This window comes from Arvicola amphibius, chromosome 8, assembly GCF_903992535.2.
Source record: "Arvicola amphibius chromosome 8, mArvAmp1.2, whole genome shotgun sequence".
NCBI classification, from domain to species: domain Eukaryota; kingdom Metazoa; phylum Chordata; class Mammalia; order Rodentia; family Cricetidae; genus Arvicola; species Arvicola amphibius.
This window is the reverse complement of record NC_052054.1, coordinates 74,348,286-74,374,116: the sequence shown is the minus strand read 5'-3', so window position 1 is coordinate 74,374,116 and position 25,831 is coordinate 74,348,286. Positions and strand designations below refer to the sequence as shown.

General features: G+C 48.3%; 2 protein-coding genes across 2 annotated transcripts; one reads left to right on the top strand and one right to left on the bottom strand.

Annotated features, from left to right (window-relative positions):
* Positions 1–2,692: 2,692 nt before the first annotated feature.
* Positions 2,693–7,888, bottom strand: Lypd5 (LY6/PLAUR domain containing 5). The gene is made up of 5 exons (XM_038338319.1): positions 7,831–7,888; positions 4,808–4,936; positions 3,776–3,952; positions 3,319–3,465; positions 2,693–2,952 (listed from the first exon to the last, which is right to left on the bottom strand). The coding sequence occupies exons 1-5, from the start codon at positions 7,886–7,888 to the stop codon at positions 2,693–2,695; spliced, it is 771 nt and encodes a 256-aa protein (XP_038194247.1).
* A 16,213-nt stretch (positions 7,889–24,101) lies between these two features.
* Positions 24,102–24,800, top strand: LOC119820239 (calcineurin B homologous protein 3-like). Its single transcript, XM_038338356.1, has one exon. It carries the CDS (start codon positions 24,102–24,104, stop codon positions 24,798–24,800), a length of 699 nt encoding a protein of 232 aa, XP_038194284.1.
* Positions 24,801–25,831: the final 1,031 nt, after the last annotated feature.

The following is a 25,831-nucleotide window of genomic DNA, read 5'->3' as shown; positions in this document are numbered from 1 at the left end:
TCAGATGATGTAGCTCAGGGTAGATATAATGTATCAGACGATGTAGCTCAGGGTAGACACTGTGTATCAGAGGATGTAGCTCAGGGTAGATATTGTGTATCAGAGGATGTAGCTCAGGGTAGACAGTAAATTCTTCATCCCCTTCTTTCACCTCTGGAGAGCTGGGATAAGGGTTGTGCCCCATTCCCATATCTGACTCACACCCCAATTTCATCAACCTCCAGGTTTGTGACTGCATCTTTCCAGATCAGGAGGGCAGGCTGACTCTGACTAATTGCTGGGGCCGGGGATGCACCACCCCGGAAGAACAGGTTCCGAATGACTGCCAGATGCCTCTTCCTGCCCCTCGGTTTCTTATTCCCGCCTCTGCTCTGTGTTCTTGCCACCCAGTGAATGCTTCATGAGTCCTCAGCATAGACCAATCCCTTTGCCTGGAATGCTTTACCACTGCGCCCTCCTGGCAAGCTTCCATTTATCTTTCAGGACCTGGCTGAGTCTGCTTCCTCACTACAGTCACCTCCAATGCCGTGACTGTCAGCCTGACAGGAACTAGTGTCACCTAAGAGACAAACTTCTGGGAACATCTGTGAGGGAGGTTCCATGTTGAGTTAATTAAGATGAGAAGGCCTACTATTACATTGTTGTTGATTTTCAAGACAGGGTTTCTCTATGGGACAGTCCTGGCTGCTCTGGAACTTGCTTTTTAGACCAGACTGCCCTCAAACTCACTGAGATCCACCTGCCCCTGCCTCCCAAGTGCTGGAATTAAAGGTGTGCACCACCACCCGGCTGAGAAGGCCTACTCTAACTGCAGGTGACACGGTCCACACAGAGCAGAAGAGAGGAAGTTAGACGAGCACCAGAATCCATGGCTCCCTGACTATGGACACTAAGTGACCGGCCACCTCCCCATCCTGTCACTGTGCCTTCTCCACTATGATGGATGGTTCCCTGGGCTGATGAGATGACTGCAAGATGAAATAAATCGTTTTCTTCCCAAGCCACTCTTCTCTGTGTAGCCCAGGTTGGCCTGAAACTCACTCTGTAGCCCAGGCTGGCCTGGAATTCACAGAGATCCACCTGCTTCTGCTTCCCAAGTGCTGGGCTTAAAGGCACGCACCACTGCCCAGTTTATCTTTAAAATTTGAGACAGAGTCCCACTAAATTACTCATGCAGGACTTGAGTTCAAGATCCCTTTATATCAGCTTCCCAGCGGCTGGGGCTATGGGTTCCTGGCACTTCATCTGACTTAATGCTGCCATTTAATGCGCCACTTAAAATGCAACAGCTAATGTGAGAAGGCAGGACTTGAACTCTCCCCTCTGCTCAGTTACTTGTCCCTAAAGAGATAATTTTAAGAAAGGGGTGGGCTTTATTATTCCCTCTGCATCCCCTTCTGGCCCTTTCCCATAAAGAAAATTTGTTCATTTTTAAAAACCTTTTATTGCAAATAATATACATCTAGGAAGATGAGAAAAGACAGGTGTGACGGCTTGACTCTGTCATCCCAGTGTTTGGCAGGTCCAGGTGGGAGGATCAGGAATTCAGGGTCATTCTAGGCTATACAATGAGTTTGAGACCAGCCTGAGCTACATGAGTCCTTTTCCCAAAACAACAGCAGGAAGTTTAGCGAAAAGAGCAAAGCAGAACCGGTGAGTTCTTAGACCCCGTACCTCAATGTCTAGACCTCATGTCCCCTCTTCTGCTCACTTGTCCCCAGAGATAAGCACTCCTCTGACTTCTGATTGCACACACTGTTATTCTCTTAACCAACGTTCATACTTTGTTTTGAATGGAGTCACATGACCTGTTCTTTTGTGTGTCTTTCCTGTTTTGCTCAACTTGATCTTCGCGAGATTCTTCCAAGGCCACTGCAGGTAACTGTCCACTGTCATTTCCATTGCTGGGCAGCCGTCCTTTCAGTGAGAGGTCATGGCGTCCTCATTCCTCATTTGGCTGTTGGTATTTATTTGTGTTGTTTTCAGTTTGTGGCCATGTGGACAAGTTTCTTTTGGGGTGGTGAACCCGAGAGTGGGACTGCTGGGTTGACATCCTTAGATGTCAGTTCTGTTTCAGAGATACTGGGAATCAGGGTTTGTGTCTCCCTTCCTCACTTCCTCCCTCCTTTCCTCTTTCTTTCTTTTGAAAGAGGGTCTCACTATGTAGTCTTGGCTGTCCTGGAACTCACTATGTAGACATGGTTGACCTCAAACTCAAAAAACCACCTGCATCTGTCTCCGAGAGCTGGGATTAAAGATGTGAGCCCACCACTGCCTGCCAGGGTCTCACAGTGTAGATCAAGGCTGGACCTAAACTTGTAGCATAGTCCAGCTTGGCCTTAAAGTAGTGGTCCTCCTGCCTCAGTCTCTTGGGTGCTGGGATTGCCACCACCCTTGTGAGAAATGTGTTTTTAAGGTGAGTGGCATGGTTTGGCTGTGAAGTGTCACAAAACAACCACGTGTTGAAGCCAGGTTAGATTTTGAGGGGCCTCACTCAATGCTCTGATTAGCGCTCAGATAAATGGGACTTCAGGAGGTTGGGGCAGTGGCAGTAAGGAAGGATGGATAGAGGAATGGAAGACTGTGACAGGAGAGGGGGAGGAGTGAGGTTCTTTTTTTTTGATGTCATTTTTAAGGGAACCCACACTAGGGGCTGGAGTAGTGAGAAGCAAAGCGATTCTGGAGGCGCTTTCTATGCGGGGAGCCCAAGAGACCCCCCCAGAGCGATGGCCAGTAGTGGAGCAACAAACAGCAAGATCAGGATTCTGGGAGCCTGGGGAGGGGCTGGGGACGCGATGCCAGGGATGGTCTGTGTCACCGAGTCCCTGTTGCAGAGGTGGCCCTCGCAGCAGTAGCCCTGCAGGTCGATGGATGTCCAGGGGCTGGTGGTGCCCATGGTGGTGCAGGAGGGCCGGTGGCAGGTTCGGATGTACACGGGCACAGAGAAGTTGCCTGGATGGACAGGGAGGGGGGGGTCAGGCCACGGGAGGGCCTCCCATGAGCGCTGCTTTAGCAGGCAGGGGCAGGTCTGCGTCCTCTTAGGTCTTTCTGTAGACTGGAGCCACATCTCTCAGAGTGCAGACAAGTCTCCTGCCTCAGACCAGAGCCATGTTTCCTTCACAGCACAACAGACCTCCTCCCTCAGTCTACAGGCCTTTTACCTCCTCCCTCAGTCTACAGACCTTTTCCTTAGATCAGAGCCGTGCCTCCTTCAGACAAATGCCACACCTCCTCCCTCAGACCAAGGCCACAGAGAGCTACGTCTCTGCCTTCAGGCCTTCAGCGCCCCTAGGCCATGTCACCGCTCCAGCCCCTCACCAATGTTCATCCGGCCATTGCCCTGGAAACAGACGCTCTGGTCCTGGTGGCACTGAACCCGTCGGGACCTCTCAGTGGAACAGTCTTCAGGGCGGGTCCCCAAGCAGGCATAGCACTCGGTGCCACTGAGCGTCGGTGGGTCAGGTGCTTGTAGAAAACAGTAGATACGTTATACCTGAAGTTAGATAGATCGCTCCTGGCTGCAGTGCTGGCTGCTCACTGCATCTTCTCTTGCCAAAGAAGAACCTGGCATCCCACAACCTGAGCAGCACTCAACGGGAGGCCTCCCGCCACTCCGGCCCTCCCCAACCTCTTCAGCCCCGGCCCCACCTCTCTAGCCCCGCCCAGGACCTCTCCAGCCCCACCTCCGACATCTCCAGTCCCATCCCCATCTCTTCCACCCCACCCACATCTCTCCAGTCCCACCCCGTCCCTCCAGCCCCGCCCCTTGGCACACCTTGACTCAGGTTGGGGAGGGTATCGTGGTTCTTGAGTTGGGTGTTGCAGAAGTCCGTTGCGCAGCCACGGACCACCGCATAGTCGGGCGGCAGCGCGTCCTGGTTGGACTGCATGGGGCCAGTGGTGGGGCCGGTCCAGCATCCCTTCCTGACGATTGTCACCAGGGAGCGGTACCCTGAGGCGAGCATCAGGCCTGGAGTGAATTCTCCCTCCTGCTTGTCTCCTTCTCTCAGTTTTGCCTCCTCCCTCCTTCCATTCTGCCTTCTGCTATCTTGTTTTGTTTTTCTTTTACTTTTTTTCTGCCCAGTGTCCATTTCATGTTTCCATCATCTCTGTCCTTCCCTCACCTCTTATCCTCCTTCTTCATTTCATGTTCCTCATTTACCCTGTCCCTTTCTTCCCTCTCTCTGTTCTCTCCTCCCCTCCTTCTTCCCTTCTCTTCCCTCAGCTCTCTCAGTCTCTTTGTGTTTCGAAAAATTTTTATTAATTTTAGTTTCCATGTAGCACATTGCAATGCTCACAGAGGCCAGAAGAGGGTGATAGATCACCTGGAAGTAGAGTTACAGTGGGTGTGAGCCACATTTAAGCGCTAGGAACCAAACCTGGGTCACCTAGAGGTGCAGCCAGTGCTCTTAGCCACTGAGTTGTCTTACCAGCCCTGTTTGGTTTCTTTGTTTTTCTGAGACAGGGTTTCAGATAGCCCCTGGATGGTCTAAGGTTTGCTACTAGCCAAGGATGACCTTGAACTTGTGATCCTCCTGCCTCTGCCTTCCAAGGATTGAAAGTGCTTGGATTTGAGCCACGATGCCTGTTTCTCTCTTTCCCTCTGACCAGGTCTTGTCATGTAGCCCAGGCTGGCGACAAAAGCACACAGCGCTCCTGCATCCACCTCCTGAGTGCCGTGATCTCAGGCATGGACCACCGTGCCCAGCCGTCACTGTCTCGCTCTCCATCCCTTCTCCTCCCTTTTCTCTTCCTCTCTCTCCCCCTCCCTTCTCTGGCCCCTCTTTTGCTGCCCTCAGGTCCTCACCAGTATCCAGCAACAGCATCGCCTCAGAGCACCCCTGAGGACAGGAGACACTGGGGAATGTCATGGCACTGAGGTCGAACGGTCCGAAGTAGGTGTGCTCGAAGCTGTAGCACTGTAGGGCCTGGGAGCCTAGGAGAGGGATGGGGTGTGTTAGCAGATCGGGGGGGCGGGATCCTGTCACAGGACCGAGGGCTCCAGATACACACCAGCTGCTGTGTCTCATGTCACCATGAGAAAGTAGTGTCATCACCAAGTGCCACCATGGTCCTCAAAGACCTCAGTCATTTGCATAAGAGGCTGAAGCGATTTTTTCCTGCTCTGCCCATCTCCCAACAGACGCCCCCAAATCATGTACGTAGGAAGAGTGCAGTCTCGCATAGACACAGCCAGCAACACAAGTGAACTCTGGCCTAAGTGCTGACACAGGTCTGTGCAAGCCTCCTATTTAATAATGCATGCAGAGCAGCCTGGTTGCAGCCCATATTCCCCAAGATCCCACAAGGATAGATATGACACCCTTAGACCCAGCAGAGCCACTTAAAGGGGGAAACATCTCACTCACAAACTCCGATGTCTGCATATTTTGCATGTGTCATAATAATAGAGGACTAAGGGGACACAGAAGCTGAGAGAAGGCCATCAAGAAGGCTCGGCGAGTGAAAGTGCTTGCCACCAAAACTGACCATCTGAGTTCGATCCCCAGGACCCACATGACGGAAGGAGAGCATCCAGTGCAACTCCTGCAAGTTGTCTTCTGTCCCCACTTCCCACAAAGCCGACATTTTTTTTTAAAAAAAAGAAGCTGAAAATCATGGGAGAGAAAATCATATGCACAAAAAAAGAGCACAATTATGTAGTTAGAAATAACACCATCTGCCAGGCAGTGGAGCGCAGGCCTTTAATCCCAGCACTTAGGAAGCAGAAGCAGGTGAATCTCTGAGTCTGAGACCAGCCTGGTCTATAAAGTGAGTTCCAGGACAGCCAGGGACACACAGAGAAACAAACAGAAAGAAGGGAAGGAAGGAAGGAAGGAAGGAAGGAAGGAAGGAAGGAAGGAAGGAAGGACATCATTGGCTGGGAATCTGGCTTGTGTGTGGGGGTGTTAAGCTTGTCCTTAAGTGTGAGAGCCAGGGTTAGACCCCAGGTGTGGCAGGCCACCCATCACCCTGGTGTGAGGGAGGCAGAGAGGCGGTCCCCAGAACGAGCGAGCCAGCTGGACTCGATCAGCAGGGGATCTGGGCTCATGACTTGGCGGAGAGCAATGGCAGACAATGCCAGGGGCCAACCTCAGACCTCCACACACATGTGTGAACATACTATACACATACACATGACAATAAGAGTAAGGAAAAGAAATGACCCATCAAAGTGGCTTAAAATCATATATAGACACAGGATATTTAGAAACATGCAAACAAATACACAGAGAGTTAACACGTCTTAATATCCAAATACACACAGATATGGATATGTAAATCACAGAAATAGCACAGGGACAGTGGACATGTGTGTGCAAAATTACATACCCCTCTTTTTTCTTTTTTTTTTCAAAGAAAGTGAAGGAGAGGAACTGGCCCTCAAAGAATTTTTTTTTGTTATTTTGAGACAATCTCATGTAGGCTGGCCCAGAACTCACAATTCAGTTGAGGCTGACCAAACGCTGGGATTACAGCCCTGCGCCACCATGAGAAAACATTTGAAATTTTAAAATTGTTGCCGAGCATGGTGGCGCATGCCTTTAATCCCAGCACTCAGGAGGCAGAGACAGGTGGATTTCTGTAAGTTTGAGGTCAGCCTGGTCTACACTGAAACTTTCAGGCTAGCCAGGGCTACACAGTGAGACTCTGTCTCAAAATTGTTTTCTATAGTGTTGTGGAGGGGAGCATGAGTTACCCCACCCTGTGCATGTGTGGAGGCAAGAGGATGAGTTTGAAGAGTTAATTCTCATTTTACACCATGGGTTCGAGGGACCAAACCCGACTGTCACACTTGGTGGAAAGCACCTTTACCTACTGAGCCACCTTGCCAGCCACAAAGAGCAATCATCTGCTCTCTCTCTCTCTCTCTCTCTCTCTCTCTCTCTCTCACACACACACACACACACACACACGCACTCTGCTACTCAGACGTTGAAATCTGGTACAGAGAAGCACAAGCGGGTGCTAACTCAGGGACACATCCGGAACCAAACTGTGTCCCATGGTGAGCAAATGCACACAAATTAAGACTCGTGCAAGGTTTGCTCAATATCTAATTCTCCCCTCATGACCCATCCATGCTCAAGTGAGTCCGTCCCTATAGGAGAAGAGGGTCCAAAAAAGAGCCGGGCGGCGGTGGCGCACGCCTTTAATCCCAGCACTCGGGAGGCAGAGGCAGGCGGATCTCTGTGAGTTCGAGACCAGCCTGGTCTACAAGAGCTAGTTCCAGGACAGGCTCCAAAGCTACAGAGAAACCCTGTCTCGAAAAACCAAAAAAAAAAAAAAAAGATATCTTTGCACTCGGGAGGCAGAGGCAGGCGGATCTCTGTGAGTTCGAGACCAGCCTGGTCTACAAGAGCTAGTTCCAGGATAGGCTTCAAAGCTACAGAGAAACCCTGTCTCGAAAAACAAAAAACAAAAAACAAAAAAAAAAAAAAAAAAAAAAAAAAAAAAAAAAAAACCAAAAAAGAGCTGAGGTCCTTGCCAGCTCCAGGGAGAGCCCCGATTGCTCCACAGAAATTCCCTCAATGGGAGGGTGGGAGAGGAAGGAAGACCCATGTCAGAGGAGATGACAATGTGGGGGTACAGAGGGATGAGAAGGGATGCACAAATGGTCTCCACCATCCAGAGATTCGAGAGAACAAGCCTCTAGCCCTCTTCTCTCAGACCCAGGGTCTTAGGGCCAGCCCTCTTCCCTCAGACCCAGAGGTCCAAGTCCCAGCCCTCCTCCCTCAGACCCAGGGGTCCAGACCCAGCCCTCCTCCCTCAGATCCAAGAGTCCTGGCTCAGATCCTTCTTCCCACTGGAGTCAGCGCAGGTGGGTACCTGTCAGGTAGAGCCCGATTCCGAGGAGGCCGAGCAGGAAGGTCCTGGGGATCTCCATGGCAGCCTGCGGAGATGAGATGCGACACCGAGGACAGCTCCTGCCACTCTGACTTGCTGTCGGGCTGGTTTTCCCTGATCATCCCCAGGCATCCCGGCTACCAGCCTGGCCAGGATTCCAGATTCTCCACCCCGCCCTTCCGCCCTCCTTCACGTGGGCTGCCTCCTTCTAAGTAATCATGGTGGGGCTACTGGAATAAGGGGTGGGGACTCGGGCTCCTGGGTGCTGAGGAAGACATTAGGGGACTGGAACCTTGATTTGGGGGGGGTGATGCATATTTTGTATCCTCTCTGCATTCTGTGCTGGTCCGCAGTTGGTCCCTGGATTCCTGCTCTTTCCCCACTCCTTTCCACTCTACCTCCCAATACCCACACAGACACAGGCTTGGAACACCAGGATCGAATCTCCAGGCGAGACACCCAGCCATCCTCTCTCTCCCGAGGCTTCTCTGACCCCAGCTCCTGACAGTACCGTCTCTCCAGCATCTCCCTGCTACGCTCCCGCTGCCAATTCTGGTTACACAGGACAGGCCTCTGTTTATCTTTTCCATTGGACTTGGAGATGCCTCTGCAGCCTCTAGGGATGCTTGGGACAACGAATGAATGAATGAATGGGTGGATGAATGAATGAATGAATGAATGAGCATCAAAAGAGGGAGAGAAATAAAAATGATCACACACAAGATGCAGAATGACAGGTTAGGGCTGTGGCTCGTTTGGTAGAGCATTTACTTAGCATCCAGGAAGTCCCAGGTTCAAGCCCCAGCACCACATAAAACTGAACATGATGGCCCCAAGGTCAGTCTGGGATACATGAGGCCTTGTCTTAAAGAAATAATAGAGGAGCTAGGCAGTGGTGGAGTATGACTTTATCCCAGCACTCGGGAGGCAGAGGCAGACAGATCTCTGTGAGTTTGAGAACAGCCTGGTCTACAAATTGAGTTCTAGGACATGTTACGCGGAGAAGCATGTCTCAAAAAAATCAAAATAAATAAATAAATAATACATCAATACAGAAGGCTTGTAAGATGGCTCAGAGGGTAAAGGCGCTGGCCCCAAGACGGATGACCCACGTGGTGGGAGGAGAGAATGCCCGCAGGTTGTGCTCTGAGTTCCATGCACACACCAGGGCACACACCCTCTCCCAACCTACACACAGAAAAATGAATAAGCATTTTTAAGTTAAAGAGAGATACAAGAAGACACAATTCAGTGTGGACATATGTCAATGCAGACACACAGACAAGCTCAGAGGTAGACAGGATGTGCCCCAGAAGGCGTTGGCAAATGCTAATTAAATAAATGGAGGACCGCCTGCTTCCACAATACCTATACTTAAAACTGATGGAGTTTTGATAGCGCAAGGGCTGCTTGAGAAAGTTCCTGAATTAGTGACTGAGACAGGCTGGAGGGGGATGGGACTGACAGAGCAGACAGCTCCTACACCTTTGACCCTTTCAGGGATGGTGAGGGTAGGCAGAGTCTCACAGCTCATCCTTCCTCCTCAGGTGGAGGCAGGAGAATCAGAATTTAAGGTCATGCTGGCTATGTAGGGAGTTCAAAGCCTGTGCTCCAGGGGACTCTGTCTCAGAACAAAAACAAATAGCACGGGGCTGGGGAGATGTGCCAGTCTATGAAGTGTCCACTGTGGTTGTACCAACTCTAGTGTCCATGCAAAACACAGCAGCATGTGTCTGTCACTCAGTGCCAGACAGCAGGAAGCAGAAGGACCCCTGACGCTCACAGAGCAGCTGACCTAGCTGATTGAGTGTGTTCCAGGTTCAGTGGGAGACGTAAGATGAAGAGGGGATGCCCTACCTTCCCCAGACGCTTTCTTCCACAAGTGCACACACACACACGTGCACACACACGCACGCACACACACACACTCACACACACTCACATCTACACATACATATATCACACATACCATATATCTACCCTCCACTCCTTCCACACACATATACATATGAGACTTTGTGGGGTTTTTGTCCATTCATTCATTCATTCATTCATTCATTCATTCATTCATTCAATATGGATGGGTGTTGGCTTGCACTGTGTACACACAACCAGAAAAGAGCTGTGTATATCAAGTGGATACCAGAAAAAGCATCAAATATCCTGGAACTGGAGTGACAGACGGTTTGTGAACAGCTATGTGGATGCTGGGAATAGAACCCCGGTCCTCTGGAAGAGTGGCAGTGTTCTTAACCACTAAATCATCTCCCCAGGCCAGACCTTATATTTTTTAAGATTTATTTAAGATCATAAGCCACATGTGTATAGATACTGAAGAAGGCCAAAAGATGGCGTTATATCCCCTGGAGCTTGAGTTCCAGGCAGTGTGGGAGTTGGGAACAGAACTTGGGTCCTCTGAAAGAATAGTTATGAGTTTTTTTTTTTTTTTTTGACACAGGGTTTCTCTGTGTAGCTCTGGTCATCCTGGAACTCATTCTGTAGACCAAGCTGACCTTGAACTCAGAGTCACCTGCCCCTACATCCCAAGTGCTGGGATTAAAGATGTGTGCCACCACACCCAACCACAGTATAAGCTCTTAACCACTGAGTCACCTCTTCAGCCCCACAAAAGCCTTGTAATTTCAATTTCTGTCCCAACCCGTTTGAGGGGAAGGTGAGTTTTCCTCTGGCCTCTGACTAAGAATTTTATTTCCATGGACCTTGGAGCTGTGTCTTTGAAAGACAGTCATCAGAAGAGATAGTGCCCTTATCTGCCAGTCTCTGCTGCAGGGCGGGATTCTGATGTTGATAAGCCACGATGAGCAGACACAGCTGTCCTAATCAGAAAGAGAACTTTTGCAGTCTCAGGAAAATCTGCGTGTACTCAGCAGATCTGGAGCAACCTTCCGTTGGCATCCTCCAACCACGTCCAGTGCTAGGAACCTCCACCTTTTGTTTCGAGGGAGTCGAGTTCAACCCCAACTTATGGCAGTGATATTGAAAAAGATTTTCCTTTTTTTCCTTTTTTTTTTTTTTTTTAAATGGGGACTTACTGTGTAGTTCAAGTTTAGGGTGAATAGGAAACTCGATGTGTAGATCAGGCTGGCCTCAGACTTCAGAGATCCACCTGCCACTGCTTCCAGACTGCTGGGATTAAAGGTGTGCACACTATACTGGCTAGACATTTTTATTACATCTATTTACTTTCTGTGTGTTTGTGTGTGTGCGTGCACATGTGCATTTGTTCACATGAGCTCAGAGAAAGTGTACACACACACACACATATATGCTCACGGATGTGGAGACAAGGGTGTCATCCCCTTATTTCTTCTAGAATTCATCATGGAGCCTCAGACACCCACTGTCTCCGCCTTCCCAGTGCTGGGATCATGAGCCACCACACACCACACCCAGTCCCCTTTTCACAATGGGTTCTGAAGATTGAACTCTGGTGCTCGTGCTTGAGTGGCAAGCATTTTACCTATGCACCATCTCCCCAGCTCTGTGTTAAGCCTCAGACTCCCAATGGAGCCAAGGATGACTTTGAACTTCTGCTTCCCCCTCCCCAAGTGCTGGGATTACAGTTCTGTGCCCACAGAGCTCTTGTGGGCAATCAAGGACTTGGGCTCTCCTCTTGCCTGGCCTCTGCCCCTCCCACTAGGCCTCACTTCCCAGAACTTGTTTGGCATCCATGTTGTTCATCCTGCTTCTCTGGTTCCCAGAGCACAGGCTCTGCTGGGGGTGGTCCCTATTGGGTAGGGTGGAGCTTGGGCCCTCTGAGGAGTGGAGACTGGCTGGGAAGGGCACTGTGTTTCTGCAGCTAATGTGGAAGGTGGCAGAATTGAAGGATGAAGGTCTAAAGGGTAAGCAGATGATTGATGTGTGTGTGTGTGTGTGTGTGTGTGTGTGTGTGTGTGAGAGAGAGAGAGAGAGAGAGAGAGAGAGAGAGAGAGAGAGAGAGAGAGAGATCGAGAGATCTTGGCTGATAACCTCCAAGTACTTGTGGAGAAGTAAGGTGTCACTGGAGAGTTCCCCATTATGAGAGGCAATGATTACAGAAGGCAATGGTTCTAAAGTATCCTCTTGGGGTTCCTGGGGAGTTCCTCATCCTCTCTGTAGCCCTCTGATGATGTGGGAGCCCCACCCCACATCCCTAGCATCAAATGAAATGTTTAGGAAGCTGTCAGACAAATCAAAATAAACCTAATGACCAGGGTTCATGTCACAAGACAAAAATTATGACAAATTCAGTTGATCGTGATCCCTGGAATTCACGTGGTAGAAGGATAAAACCAACTCCTATAGGTAGCCTCTGACCTTCTGACCCCAACAGTGTGGTATGCACACCAGACCTCATAAATAATTGAATGAATAGATGTAAGAAGTGTTAAAACGGGAGGACCTGGATTCAATTCCCAGCAAACACATGGTGGGTGGCTCACAACCAACTGTAATGAGAGCTGTGCCCTCTTCTGGCATGCAGGCATATGTGCAGAAAACTGGATACATAATAAATAAATAAAATCTTTAAAAAAAAGAAAGTATTAAAGCGATGGAGATCAACTTGAGGAAGACGGTAGGGTTGACTCTGACCCCAATATGCACCCACAATGGGCCAGTGTACTCAGAATGAGACCCTAGGGTGTGCAACCATAAGTAGGAATGTGTGTCACATCTCTTTCCCCAAAGACTGAGGAATGAGCAGGAGAGGAAGCCAGAGATAGCAGACTAGGCCAAGGAAGCAGTGTTTCCTGGCAGGGCACATGCGAACTCACAGTGGTATAACAAGCTCAAGCCAGACAACAAGAATCTCAGCACAGAAAGGAAGGGCTGGCACAAACTCCAAGCCCTAGCTGAGGAGCAATGGGCATTCGATAGCTTCTGGGAGACAGGGAGATGGTTTCCTTTAGTGATGTCACTCCCTGGGAAGTCAGTCACATGCCATGAATATTTTCAAATGTCTGTTCTCCCGAGAATTCTCTCAGATTGAAAGAATGTTGTATAAGCAGTTTACCCAGTATCTTTAATATCTACCATCTGGTTCCAGCTTTGCCATTCTCTGGCCAGAATCCCCCCACGGTACTGATGCACAGAAAAAAGCACATCTTGGAAATCTAGTGAAGTTTTTTCTAATCTCTCTCTCTCTCTCTCTCTCTCTCCCTCCCTCCCTCCCCCCCCCCTCTCTCTCTCTCTCGTGTGTGTGTGCATACGTGCAACAGTGCACACATGGAGGTCAGGGGCTATGCATCCTTGTCTTCTACTTCCTCTGTTGTTCACTGTGGTGTTCCAGCTGAGGTGGCCTTTGGAGTCCTTTCTGTCTCCACCTCACCACTGAGGTGCTGGAACTACAGATGCACACCCTGAACCTAGCTTTTCATGGGTGCTGGGGATTTGAACTCAGGTCTCCAAGCTTACATAGCAAGAGCTTTACCATTGAACCATCTTGCTAGACCCAGCAATGATTTGATTTGATTTGATTTGATTTTTGGAGAGAGTCTTAACTAGGTAGACCCAAGCTGCCCTCAAACTTGACATTCTCCTGCCTCACCCTCCCCAGTATTGGGGTTACATGCACTGTCACACCTAACAAACCATGATTTTAGTTTGTTTTTTTTGTTTTTTTGCTTATCAAGCATATAATTTGTGTGTGAAGGTATGTGTGTAGAAGCCAGAGGATAAAGAGAGGGAGAAGATTCTTTCTTTCTAGCATGTGTGTCCTGGGGATTGAATACTCAGGTCATCAGGTTTGGCTGCAAGCCACTGAATCATCTCATCAGCCACCACCAACCAGCCCCCCCCCCCCCCCCCCCCCCGGCCGCCTCCTCCAATTCATTTTTCCTTTTGTCAGGTAGGGTCTTGCTGTGTAGCTCTGGCTGTCCTGGAACTCGTGCTGTGGACCAGGCTGGCCTGAAATTTACAGAGATCCACTTGCCTCTGCTTCCGTTGTGCTGGGATTAAAGGCTCATGTACCGCCCCTACTCCAAACAAAAATCAGAGACACTTGTTAATTGAAAAGTCTTTTTGACACAATGCTTGAAAAATATTTAGGATTCCTTATTTCAAACGACTCCACTAATTGAGCGTGTGGTAATCGTAATGAGTTTTCAAAAGTTAGCCCCCAAGTCACGCATCGTTTCTCTCGGTCTCTTTTGTTCCCATATGTTAGCTGCTGCGAGACTGTTCTGTTTGCGGAGGACTCAGCTCGCTGCCTCGTCAGAAACCGAATCACGTATGTTGCGCGCCAATATTTTCTTTTGTTATTTTCGCACACTCAGCTTGGAGCGTCAATATTTCTTCCTCGGAGCAGATTTTAACTTATAAAATTAGCACAGTGGTGTCGGTGTGTTCTCGGTGTTGAGCAACCAGTACCCAGAAGGTTCCATCTTGCAAAGGAGGAATCCCAGGCCCGTAAGACAAGTCCCCCTTCTCTCCCGCCACCGTACCCCAGTCCATGGTGCTTTAGTTCATTTTCTGTTACGATAACTAAAATGCCACAGGCTGAGTAGTTTATAAAGCACAGAGGTTGCTTAGCTGGTGGTTCTGGAGTCAGGAAGCCCGAAGAACGGGCTTGGCTCTCTTGTATTAACATGGTAAAAGACACCCACGGTGAGACACATGAGGTGTCTCTCTCCCTTTATTTTTATAATTTATTTATTTGTATTTTATGTACGTGGATGTTTTGCCTGCATGTGAGTCTGTGACGGTGTCACAGAAGTTAGACTGTGTGAGCTGCCATGTGGGTGCTGAGAACTGAACCCAGGACCTCTGGAAGAGCTGCCAGTGCTCTTAACCACTGAGCCAAATCTCCAGTCCCCCTCCCTTTATTTTGATTTGTGTGTGTGTAATTCATGTATACATGTTTACATGGATGTGGGTGCAGGTGCACACATGTGTGCATGCATGCATGTGGAGGTCAGAGGTGGTTACTGTCACATTGTCCTCCCTCTTAATTCTTGATGTGTGTGTGTGTGTGTGTGTGTGTGTGTGTGTGAGAGAGAGAGAGAGAGAGAGAGAGAGAGAGAGAGAGAGAGAGAGAGAGAGAGAGAGAGAGAGGTGTGTGGGTGCATCCATGCCACAGTGCATGTGTGGCAGTCAGTTGTGGCATCAGCTCCTTCCTTCCACCTCTGTGTGGGCTCTGAGATTGAACCCAGCTCATTAGTCTTGTTTGGCAAGCATGGTCACTGGCTGAGACATCCTACTGTTCCTGATTTCAGAACTCTGAGACAGGCTCTCTCGCTGAGCCTGAAGCTCACTGACTCCTTCCTCTGGGGTCCCTAGGGCTGTATTATAGACATTTGCAGTCACATCCAGCTTTTAATGTAGGTGTGTGTGTGTGTGTGTGTGTGTACTCAGGCTTGCACAGCAAGTCATGGCGCCATCTCCATAGCACCAAATACATTTATTACAAGTGTTTGCCTGCAAGTTCAACACACACGTGCATGTGTGGTGCCCCTGAGGCCAGGCAACAGCTTTGAGTCCCCTGGAACCAGAGTTACAGAGGGTTGTGAGCTGCCATATAAGTGCTGGGAACAGGACCTGGGTCCTCTGCAAGAGTAGCAAGTGCTCCAAATCACGAAGCCATCTCTCTGGCCTCTGTTTTTATTTTTATTTTTTTGAGACAGGGTCTCCGATAGCCCAGGCTGGCCTCAAACTTACTATATAGCCAAGGTTGGCCTTGAACTTCTGATACCTTGCCTCCATTTCAGAAGTGCTGGGATCACTGGTGTGTGACACCAGACCTGCCTTATGCAGTGTTGAGGGTCGAACCGAGGGCTTAATGAATGGCAGGCCAACACTCTACCTACTAAGTTACATCCCTGACCCCCATTTATCATCTTTAGAAAGTCATTGATACAATTACGGGCACCCATCCTGGTGACCGCATCTTGCCCTCATGACTCAAAGGCACTGCTAGCAATGCCATCCACATATGAACTTGAGGGTGAACTTCTGACACTTGAAGTCTGGGAGAAGACAGGGAACCCGCAGTACCTAGCAGCTGGCATGCTACTTTATTTCTGTGGCTCCAGCTCTACTGCAAACCTCACCCAAGGTAGGATTGTGGATTCCCTGTCTTTTGGGGACTGGCTCATTCCACTGAGCCAGTATTGTTAAGGTTCATCTAAGTTTTAAAATCTGTAGAATTTCCTTGTTTTTGTTTCTCAAGTGGTTTTTGTTTGATTGTTTTAAACAGAATTTCTCTGTGTAGCTCTGGCTGTCCTGAAACTCATACATTGTTTTTTTGGTACAAGATCTCAGAACTAACGGTCCTCTTGTCTCAGCCTTCCAAGTGCTGTGATTACAGCCACACTTGGCTTTCTTATCTTTTAAGACTGAGTAATAGTCCATTGTATGGACATACCACATTTGCTTTGCCCATCCATCCATCAGTGGACATGTGGACTGCTTCCACGTGCTGGCTCTTGCGAGTAAAGCTATTATGAATGAACCAAGACACACAGATGTCTACTAGGGATGTCCTTCGAATTATCTTGGGTACACAGCCAAGGTCTTTGTTTGGGGTGTGGCACACTTTTAGGTGCAAACCTCGCCTCCCTCTCCTCTTTAAGCAATGTGGGTTCAGTGCTGTTTCTCTGCCACAGGCTGGATGTGGTTGTTGGCCCCAGGAGGCTTGCTGGAGGGGCAGGGCCGTGGTGCTGAGGTGGTGCAAATCTAAAGAGGTGGGACGGATGCAAATGACTTGCATCATGGGGATTCCACTCTGATGAATGGGCTCTCACTGACACTCAAAGTGGGTCAGGCCCTGTGTCACCGTACTGGTTAGTTCTCATGAGGGTGTGACAGCATGAGGCAAGGTTACCGCACATGCTTGTGCTCTCACACTGTGTCACAGATGGCATGGCAGTGAGGGAGGATGGAGAAACTTGTCAGGACTCTGGTGCCATCCTGGATCTTCATCTACCAGCATTTGGGGACAAGTAAACCTCTCCTCTATGTAAGACTGAAATAAGTGACTAGCTGCTAACCGGTATCTTTTAATTATGCCTTACATTTTAAAATGAACGACACAAACACAGTATTTCAAACAAGAGTAGAAACATGCATGCAGCATAACAGAAATAACTTTAAATTTGTATCAATAAAATTAAGATCCATACCAATGTAAAATATTGTAACTGTAATTCTTACTTAATAACTGTTTTGTTATATATAATCTAACTATGTTAAAACTAAAACCTTCCTTTTTAATTAGACAAAAGGGGGAAATGTGTGGATTATTAATAAAATGCTGTTAATAAAATGCTGATTGTCTGACTGCCAGGTAAAAGGTATAGGTGGGGCAATCATATTGAGGATGCTGGGGGAAAGAAGGGCAGAGTCAGGGAGATGCAGACCAGCTGCAGAATAAGCAGGATGTGTAGAAAATGTGGCAACAATCATGAGCCATGTGGTAAAACATAAATAGAAATATGGATTACTTTAAGTGTAAGTGTTAGCTAGTAACAAGCTTGAGCTATTAGCAGAGCATTTACTATTAATACAAGTCTCTATGTGGTATTTGGAAGTGGTTCCCAGGATGGGGAAACCCTACCTACAGTAGCTAAGAGTCTTTCTTCCTGAGAAGTGTGTGTGTGTGTGTGTGTGTGTGTGTGTGTGTGCGTCTGTGTGTGCACGCATGTGCATGCTGGTGTATATGCCATATGTAGATGTCTGCACAGAAACCAGAGGCTAACAACTGGTGTCTTTCCTTCTCAGGCAGTGTGAACCTTGTTTTGTTGGATTGCTGAGACAGGCTTTCACTATGTAGACCAGGCTGGCCTAGAGCTAGCTCATTCTGTAGACCAGGCTGGCCTCTGCTACCACAACTGTCTTAAGCACCTTGTTTTTTTTTTTAATGCATACTCTCTCAGGCTGCTGAGATGGCTCAGCGGGTAAAACCTTCCACCAAACTCCGTGACCTGACTGCCTTCCCCAGACATGACATGACAGAAGGAGAGAACTGGTTCCCTCCCTCATTCAAGTCCACACACGAATAAATAAATGTAAAAAATAAATTTTAAAAAGACAGGCTTTTTCACTGAATCTGGAGCTCACGATTAGACCAGCTGGCTGGTGAGCCTCAGGGGTTGGCTGTCTCCACCTCCCCAGTGACGGGGTAACAACGCCCACCACCACCATCCCCTTTCCACGTGGTGTCAGCTCCAACTCAGGTGGCCATGCTCACAGGGCTAGCACTCCTGACCTGAGCTCTCTCCCCAGCACTGAGAAAGCCTCATCTTGAAGCCCAGGCTTGCTGACTTTTGTGTCACGATCCTCCAGGCCCCAGACTTCCAATGCTGGGGTGACAGTCTTCCCCACTAAGATCATCTGGAAAGACCTTGGGGGTCAAATCACTGTGTTCACCATCCTCTACTCTTTATCTTTTGAGGTTTTTCTTTTTTAAATTATGGGCTGGAGAGATGGTTCAGTGGCTAATAGTACTGGTTATTTTTCCAGAGGACATGGATTCAGTTCTCAGCATCTATGTGACAGCTCAAAATCATGTGTTAGTCCAGTTAAGGGGAATCTTTCTCCCTCTTCTGGCCTCTGTGGGTACAGCATGCACATGGATCACAGACAAAACCTTCACACACACACAAAATAATTACAACAATAATAAAGCTTGGATGGTGGTACATGTCTTTAATCCCAGCACTTGGGAGACAGAGGCCAGCCTGGTCTACAGAGAGAGTTTCAGGACAGCCAGGGCAACACAGAGAAACCCTGTCTTGAAAAACCAAACCAAAACAAAGAACTCAGTTTTCTACCATTACATGGGTCCAGGGATTAAACACATGGCATTGGAACTGGCAGCAAGCGTCTTTTACCCATCAAGCCACCTCTCTGCCTCCAAGTTTGCTGCTTTAGCTGATGATAGCATCTCCCAAGAGCACATGACTTTGGAGGAACACTTAAGATTCAGCCATCAAACAGAGCTATGATGTGGACTGAGACGTACCCCAACCCTGCAGTCGGCACTGAGAGCTTCCGTTGGGCCTCATGGTGTTCTGTAGGCCAGGGGCTGTGAACTCAGGTTACACTTGGAATGGATCCCCTTTATTTATTTTATTTTTGAGTGTAGCCCTAACTGGCCTGGAAGACTCTGTAGACCAGGCTAGCCTTGGACTCACCACCATCAGGTTTGAGAACAGAGTCTTGAAAGATGACCACATAGACACAGACAGACATACACACAGACACAGACATATACACACAGACATACACAGAGACACACAGACACACACAGAGACACACAGACACAGACATACACACACAGACACACAAAAACACACAGGCACAGACAGACACACACATAGACACAGACAGACACAGACATACATACATAGAGACATACACACACATAGACATACACAGACACACATAGACACACACACAGACACACACAGACACAGACACACAAACACAATACATAGACACACACACAGAGACACAGACACACACAGACAGACACACATAGGCACACACAGACATACACACATAGACACACACAGACATATACACACATAGACAGACATAGGCATACACAGACATACACACAGACACAGGCATACACAGACACACACACACACAGGCAGACACAGACACACACACACACAGGCAGACACACACACATACGAGCCTCCCAGACAAATGATAAAAAACAAAATGAATGCTGGAGGTTCACTCTTTCCTTTGCCACAATAATTTCCAATTTTCTCACCTTGACAACTTTTGTTTTTTTTTTGTAGGGGAATTGAGGAGGGTCTTGGGGACAGAATCTAAGGTAGCCCAGGCTGGCCCCATTCTCCCTATGTAGCTGAGGTTGATCTTGAACTCCTGACCCCTCCAGAGTGTTGAGATCATGAGCTCTCTGACCTAGTGACATCGTGACAGGTGTGAAGTAGAGTTGACTTTTTATCTCAGGATTTTAACAACTTAAATACCCAGGTAACGGGTCACGGGGTTGGAGTAATTGTTTATTTTTATGCTGAGGAAATGTCCAAAGCAATAACAACCAACTGCAGCCACATCACAGCTGACTGGCAGGTACAGGATACCCTGCAATTTCTGCCCACTCACATTCTTTGTGATTCTTAATGGTAATTGTGCGTTCGTTAACATATGATGATTCGTGCCAAAGAAAAGACTTGTGGATTTAAATTTGTAATTCAACAAATCCAGCTGGGTACAGTGAACAATTAGCTAAGTGCTGGGTGTGGTGGTGCATTTCTATGACCCCAAAACTCAGGAGGTGGAGGCAGGAGGATCAGGAGTTCCCTGGGGTACGGGAGACCAAGCCAGACAACAAAACCTGGAGCTCAGTGGTTCTGAGCTCAATTCCCAGCACCCACATGGTAGCTCACCAGGAACACATGTGCATACATGCAAGAAAAACACACATAAACATAGAAAAATGGTAAATTGTTGTGGGATAGTTGAACACTGTGTGAAAATGCAGCTGAGGGGAGGGAGGGAGGGAGGGAGAGAGAGACTAAGAGAGAGAGAACTCTGGGAAGGAGGTGGGGTTACCAGCCAATGTGTAGCAGAGCAGTAAAGAGAGATGAGGTAACAAGCCACGAGACAGAACACAGATTAAAATAAATGGGTTAATTTAAGTCATAAGAGCTAGTGGGACAAGCCTAAGCTAAGGCTGATCATTCATAATTAATAAGTCTTCATGTCATTATTTGGGAGCTGGTGGTACAGAGGAAGACTTGCTACAACAAATAACTTTTTTTTGAAACCAATACAGAACTCCATGAGCCAAAGAGGTGCTCCCATTGAGAGCACTTGCTCCTTGTCTAGAGGGCCTGAGTTTGGTTCCCAGCACCCCCATCGGTGTAGCTCACAATCTTTTAACTCCAACTTCAGTGGCTCCCTGGAACTGTTCATGTGACACACACAGAGATACAAGCAGATCAATATAAGGAAGAAACAAGAGAGATGAGCATGGTGGTGGCTCACACCTTTAATCCCAGCGCTAGGGAGGCAGAGTCTAGTGGTTCTCTGTGAGTTTGAGGCCAGCCTGGTCTATATAGTGACTTCCAGTACAGCCAGGGCTATGAGACCCTGTCTCAAAAAAAAAAATCTTTAAAAAAGAAATTCTAAATATAGTCCATGTTAGACTGTATTTAGGAATTTGGGGGGAAGGGTATCCTGTGTCTGGTGAGAAAGCATTTCTTTGTGAATGAAGAAGGGAGGACATGTTTTGGATGACATGGGATAAAAGAGGCTTTTCCCCTTGTCAAAGGCTGTGGAGTAGAAGCCGAGAGCCTTGCTGGACACGAGATGCTTTATCGCCACCTGCTGGAACTTGTTCACAGTGAATTTTATAAATCACCCTGGTTAGCAAAGGAACAACATTCACATACACACAACTTTTTATTTTAGTGACAGAGTCTCATGTTCCCCAAACTGGTCTTGAAAATACTAGGTAGCCAAGGATGGCCTTGAACTTGTAATTCTCTCTACCCCTCCCACTCTCTGACCACTCCCACTCCCTGACTTCATCTCGTCCTACAAACTCCAATGCACTCTGAAGTCCCTGCCATCTCACTTCCTAGGCAGAGAACTAAAGTGGACAGACTCTCCAGAGACAGGCCAGGACCGAGAGAGTGCAGAGCGACTTCCTGGGGAGTCTGTTCTGTTAGCCCCAGATGGAGAAGGCTACAAGAGAACAAAGAATCCCACTCAAGTCCTTTCAAGGCCGAGACCAGTTCTCAGCCCCTACCCAGGGTTGCTCTGAGAAAAATGCTTCCCAGGAGTGGGGATTGAAAGATTTCTATAACAACTTCACACAGTGTCTGAGGGTTTGTATCCTCTTTAATGCTATCCTAATTGTCTATAATTTCTTAGCTCTAATTTTCTGTCCCGATTCTAACATTCTTTGTTTTCCTAAACTCTTTCCTTTTCTATCTTCTACATTCTTATTCCTCTACCTTCTCCTTTCTCCCTTCTTATTATTTTTCTACATTCTACATTCCTATTCTTCCAATCTTGTCTCTTCTGCATTCTTATTTTTTATCTCTATATTCTTATTCTTCTCACCAGTACAAAATCCCAAGCTTATAATACCTCCATTCATTAGCGACTTGTTAGTAATAAAAACAAATAAACAAACAAACACTAGAAGGAAGATTCTCAGGGACACAGGCGTTCTTCGCAGACACCTAACGAAACTTACCCGCTAGTTGGCACCCTGCTAGTTGGCACCCCGCTAGTTGGCACCCCGCTAACTTCAGCTGCAGCTGTGGGGAGGTTCCAGCCTCTCTTAAAGAGGCTGCTACAGGTTACAAAGGGAGAAAACGAAACCACCGAGAGATCTAAGTAGAAGGCAAAGACTATGTGCGCTGTTTTACATGTCTTAAGTGAGAGGAATAGTATCTGGACCTAGTTGTCAGCAGCCTTTCTCATCACCGAATCTCAGGACCTAAACAAAAACAGTCTACTGCACCAAAGCTGGCACAAAGTGTTAATTGCTACTTTGAATCAGAGCAGGGAGGTGTTGATGAAGGAAGCTTAGGACTGCATAGATGCTATTGATCTCTTGAGGGACTATGACGTAACAAGGCCAGACACCTGCGATTTTATAAGTAAAGTCTGTGAAAGTTCTGTGTATGATCTGTCCACAAGGACACTCACCTGGCCAAGCTGCTCTGTCACTGAGAGCTAATGATAGAGAGCAGGCATCAACGTTTCTTTCCATAAATGGGACAAAGTCTGGATGATGAGAGATTATATAGAAGTCTTCTTCCTGACCACCCACAAATGTGTGTGCCCTTAAGATTGAGATGGAATTATGAGACTGTATGTACACATTACATTAAAATGCACGGCAATGGGGAGCTATCAAGCTGTTATTGCACACGTGAAATTACAGGTGAAAGTAACAGTTTTCAGAGTCAGTGGCCCGTAAGTCTTGCTGACGGGTTGCCCCATTGGAAAAATAATTCCTCTGGTGGGTTGACATCTGAATTATCAATTGCTCCAAGCTGTAATTGCATCATGGCCCAAAATAGCTCATGATAAACGATCCTGACAGAGCCCAACTTGAGTTTGTTGAAGTTACAGGAGCATGACTTAACTTACAGGAGTGTGGGTGACAACTCGCAAGCCTTGCATCCTGAGTTCAGGAGTCCACTCTCCAGTCAACCTCTCACCTCCTGCCTGCTCTAGCTGCCAGTGCGGGTGGGGCAGGAGGGAGAGGGTCGCTGGAATCTCAGGAACTGCATGAACCTCTGGTCCTGACAAGGGAACAGTAATAGCCACGTCTCATGAGGGCCACGAGATTCTCTGATCCCAAGACATCAATGGCCACATCATACCCCAAAGGTGGGGTTCCAGATGGGAATCACGTGCTGCCGTTTGGGTCCTCATGTGAGAGACAGCCAGCGGATCGTGATATGGAAATGCAACTGAGATAAACCTCCCTCCCCAAGTTGCTTTGGTCTTGGTGTTCTGTTGCAGAAATAGAAGAGTAGCAAAGACAACGAGTTTCACAAACTCCCAAAACTCCACTTCCGAGAGGTTTATCCTTCTATTCATGAAGGCAGGCACCCAGCTTCTACTGGTCAAGCAGATGATTATCAAGACATGTATGGTTTATTAACACGTTACTTACATATAACTACGCTAGAAAAGTCAAACTTCTATCTGTTGGGTTTTTTTTTTGGGGGGGTTTTGTCACCGGTTATGTAAGCACGAACATTGTCACAATTGTTTGGGACTTACTTCTTGTCCATGTTAACTAGCCTAGCTATTGCTAGTATGTTTCCCCCTTCACTCTCTCGCCTTTCTCTTTCTTTTCTTTCATTTATTCCTCCTCCATCTTTTTTCTCTTTACTCTTTCTCTGTCCCTCCCTCCCTTTCTTACTTCCTCTCTTGAATGACTTGGAACTCAGCTGTGTAGACCTCAAACTCAAGGATATCCTCCTGCCCCAGCCTTCGGAACTCTGGAAATTACCGGCTGTTCTAGCATGTTTAGTTTTGTAAGGCGAAGACACACATCTCTGTGCTTTCCCAGAGAGGCCCTAGGAAAACCAAAGGTAGAATATATAATATGTGTTACAATTAGCTTCATTTTACAGAATTTGGGAAGGAAAGAGGCCTCGGGGATTGTGACGGGCCTGCCCCAACAGAGGATGCCTTGATGACCTAATAAATCAGAATGGCAGTAAGGTGAGAGCCTCCAGGGACCCAGGTCCCTTTCACTGGGCAGCTGAGATAGATCGTCTGGAGCCTACGGGGGCACCATGGGTGTCTCGCATTCGTCCCAGGAGGAGTGGGAGCGCGAGAGCAGGACCGATTTCTTGTGGACGCAGATGCAGGACGGGTTCCAGAATCAGAGCGTCTTCAACTGGGACCAGATCAAGCAGCTGCACCAGAGGTTCCGCCTGCTGAGCGGAGACCAGCCCACCATTCGGCCCGAGAACTTCGACAACGTCCTGGACCTGGAATTCAACCCTATCCGCTCCAGGATCATCCGCGCCTTCTTCGACAATCGGAACCTGGGCAAGGGGACCAGCGGCTTGGCGGAGGAGATTAACTTCGAGGACTTCCTGACCATCATCGCCTACTTCAAGCCGCTGCGCTCCCACTTCAACAAAGAGGAGGCGGAGCTGTACCGCCGTGAGAAGATGCGCTTCCTTTTCCACTTGTACGACGATGACGGCGACGGGCTCATCACGCTGCAAGAGTACCGCAGGGTGGTGGAGGACCTGCTGTCGGCGAACCCGCAGGTGGAGCGTGCATGGGTGCGCTCCGTTGCCAACTCCATTGCTCACCGCGCCTTGAATGAGGCGGCCAGGGCGTCAGACCAGCCGCTGGAGAAGGGCCAGCCGTACCAGGGCATCACCTTTGAGGACTTCGTCAAGTCCTGGCAGGGCATCGACTTGGAGGTCAAGATGCAAGTCAGTTTCCTGAACCTAGGAGCCTTGGCCTTATGCCAGTGAACTGCGGGCTAGCCCCGCCCACCACCATCACCCCTTGAGCCTTGCAGCCTCCTGTAGCAGCTACAGGGTATGTGGGACCTGGGCGGCTTTTATCTCTGAGAATAAAAATGATCAAAAGAAGAGCGGGGCATGGTTGCGCTTGCCTTTGATCCAGCACTCAAGGAGGCAGAGGCAGGCGGATCTCTGAGTTTGAGGCCAGCCTGGTCTACATTGAAAGTTTCAGGCCAGTCAGGGCTACCCAGTAAGACCCTGTCTCAAAAACAAAAACAAACAAACAAAAAACAGTATCGAGCACAAAAATAACTATGTCCTCTTATTGTTTCTCTGCAGATGCAGATTTTGACAACGTAGAAACTCTCTCAAATAAGAGGTATTATCCAGATGGGTCTCCCAATCCTAGGCTCAAGGAGTCCTCTTTTTACTGCCAAGCAGCTGTGGCCACAGGTGCATGCCACTGGCTACAAATTCTCGTCGTAGTTTCCCAATTTGCAAAATCATCTTGCAAAAGTTATCTGATTCTTTTTTTTTAAAAAAAAAACTTTATTTTTTACTCATTTTACATATCAACCACAGTTTCTCCATTCCTCTACTCCTCCCACTCCCTCTCCCCCAAGTGCCCCCCCATCCACTCCCCGGAAGGGATAAGGCCTCCCATGGGGAGTCAACAAAGCCTGGCACATCAAGTTGAGGCAGGACCAAGCCCCTCACCCGTGCATCAAGGCATCCCACCACAGGGAATGGGCTCTAAAAAGCCAGCTCACGCATCAGAGATAGATCCTGGTCCTTACCGCCGGAGTCCCTCAAACAGACCAGCTGTCACCCACATGCCTAGATCTAGATGGGTTCCATGCAGACTCCCCAGCTGTCACTCTAGAGTCTGTGAGCTCCCACGAGGTTGGGTCAGCTGTCTCTGTGGGTCCATTCTCCTGTCTCTGTGGGTCCATTCTCCCTGCCCCCAGTTCTTTATTATTATTATATATGTATATATAAATACAACTGAGCCCATTTAGTGTTGGTCCTATGTATATGAG

What these genes read in the sequence shown, in the direction of transcription:
- Lypd5 (XM_038338319.1), bottom strand. Translation starts at nt 7,888, where the DNA reads ATGGAGATCCCCAGGACCTTCCTGCTCGGCCTCCTCGGAATCGGGCTC. An exon ending in AATCGGGCTCTACCTGACAG is followed by an intron (nt 4,937 to 7,830) that starts GTACCCACCTGC and finishes TCCCTCTCCTAG; the next exon opens with GCTCCCAGGCCCTACAGTGC. An exon ending in CCTCCCCAACCTGAGTCAAG is followed by an intron (nt 3,466 to 3,775) that starts GTGTGCCAAGGG and finishes GTTTTCTACAAG; the next exon opens with CACCTGACCCACCGACGCTC.
- LOC119820239 (XM_038338356.1), top strand. Translation starts at nt 24,102, where the DNA reads ATGGGTGTCTCGCATTCGTCCCAGGAGGAGTGGGAGCGCGAGAGCAGG.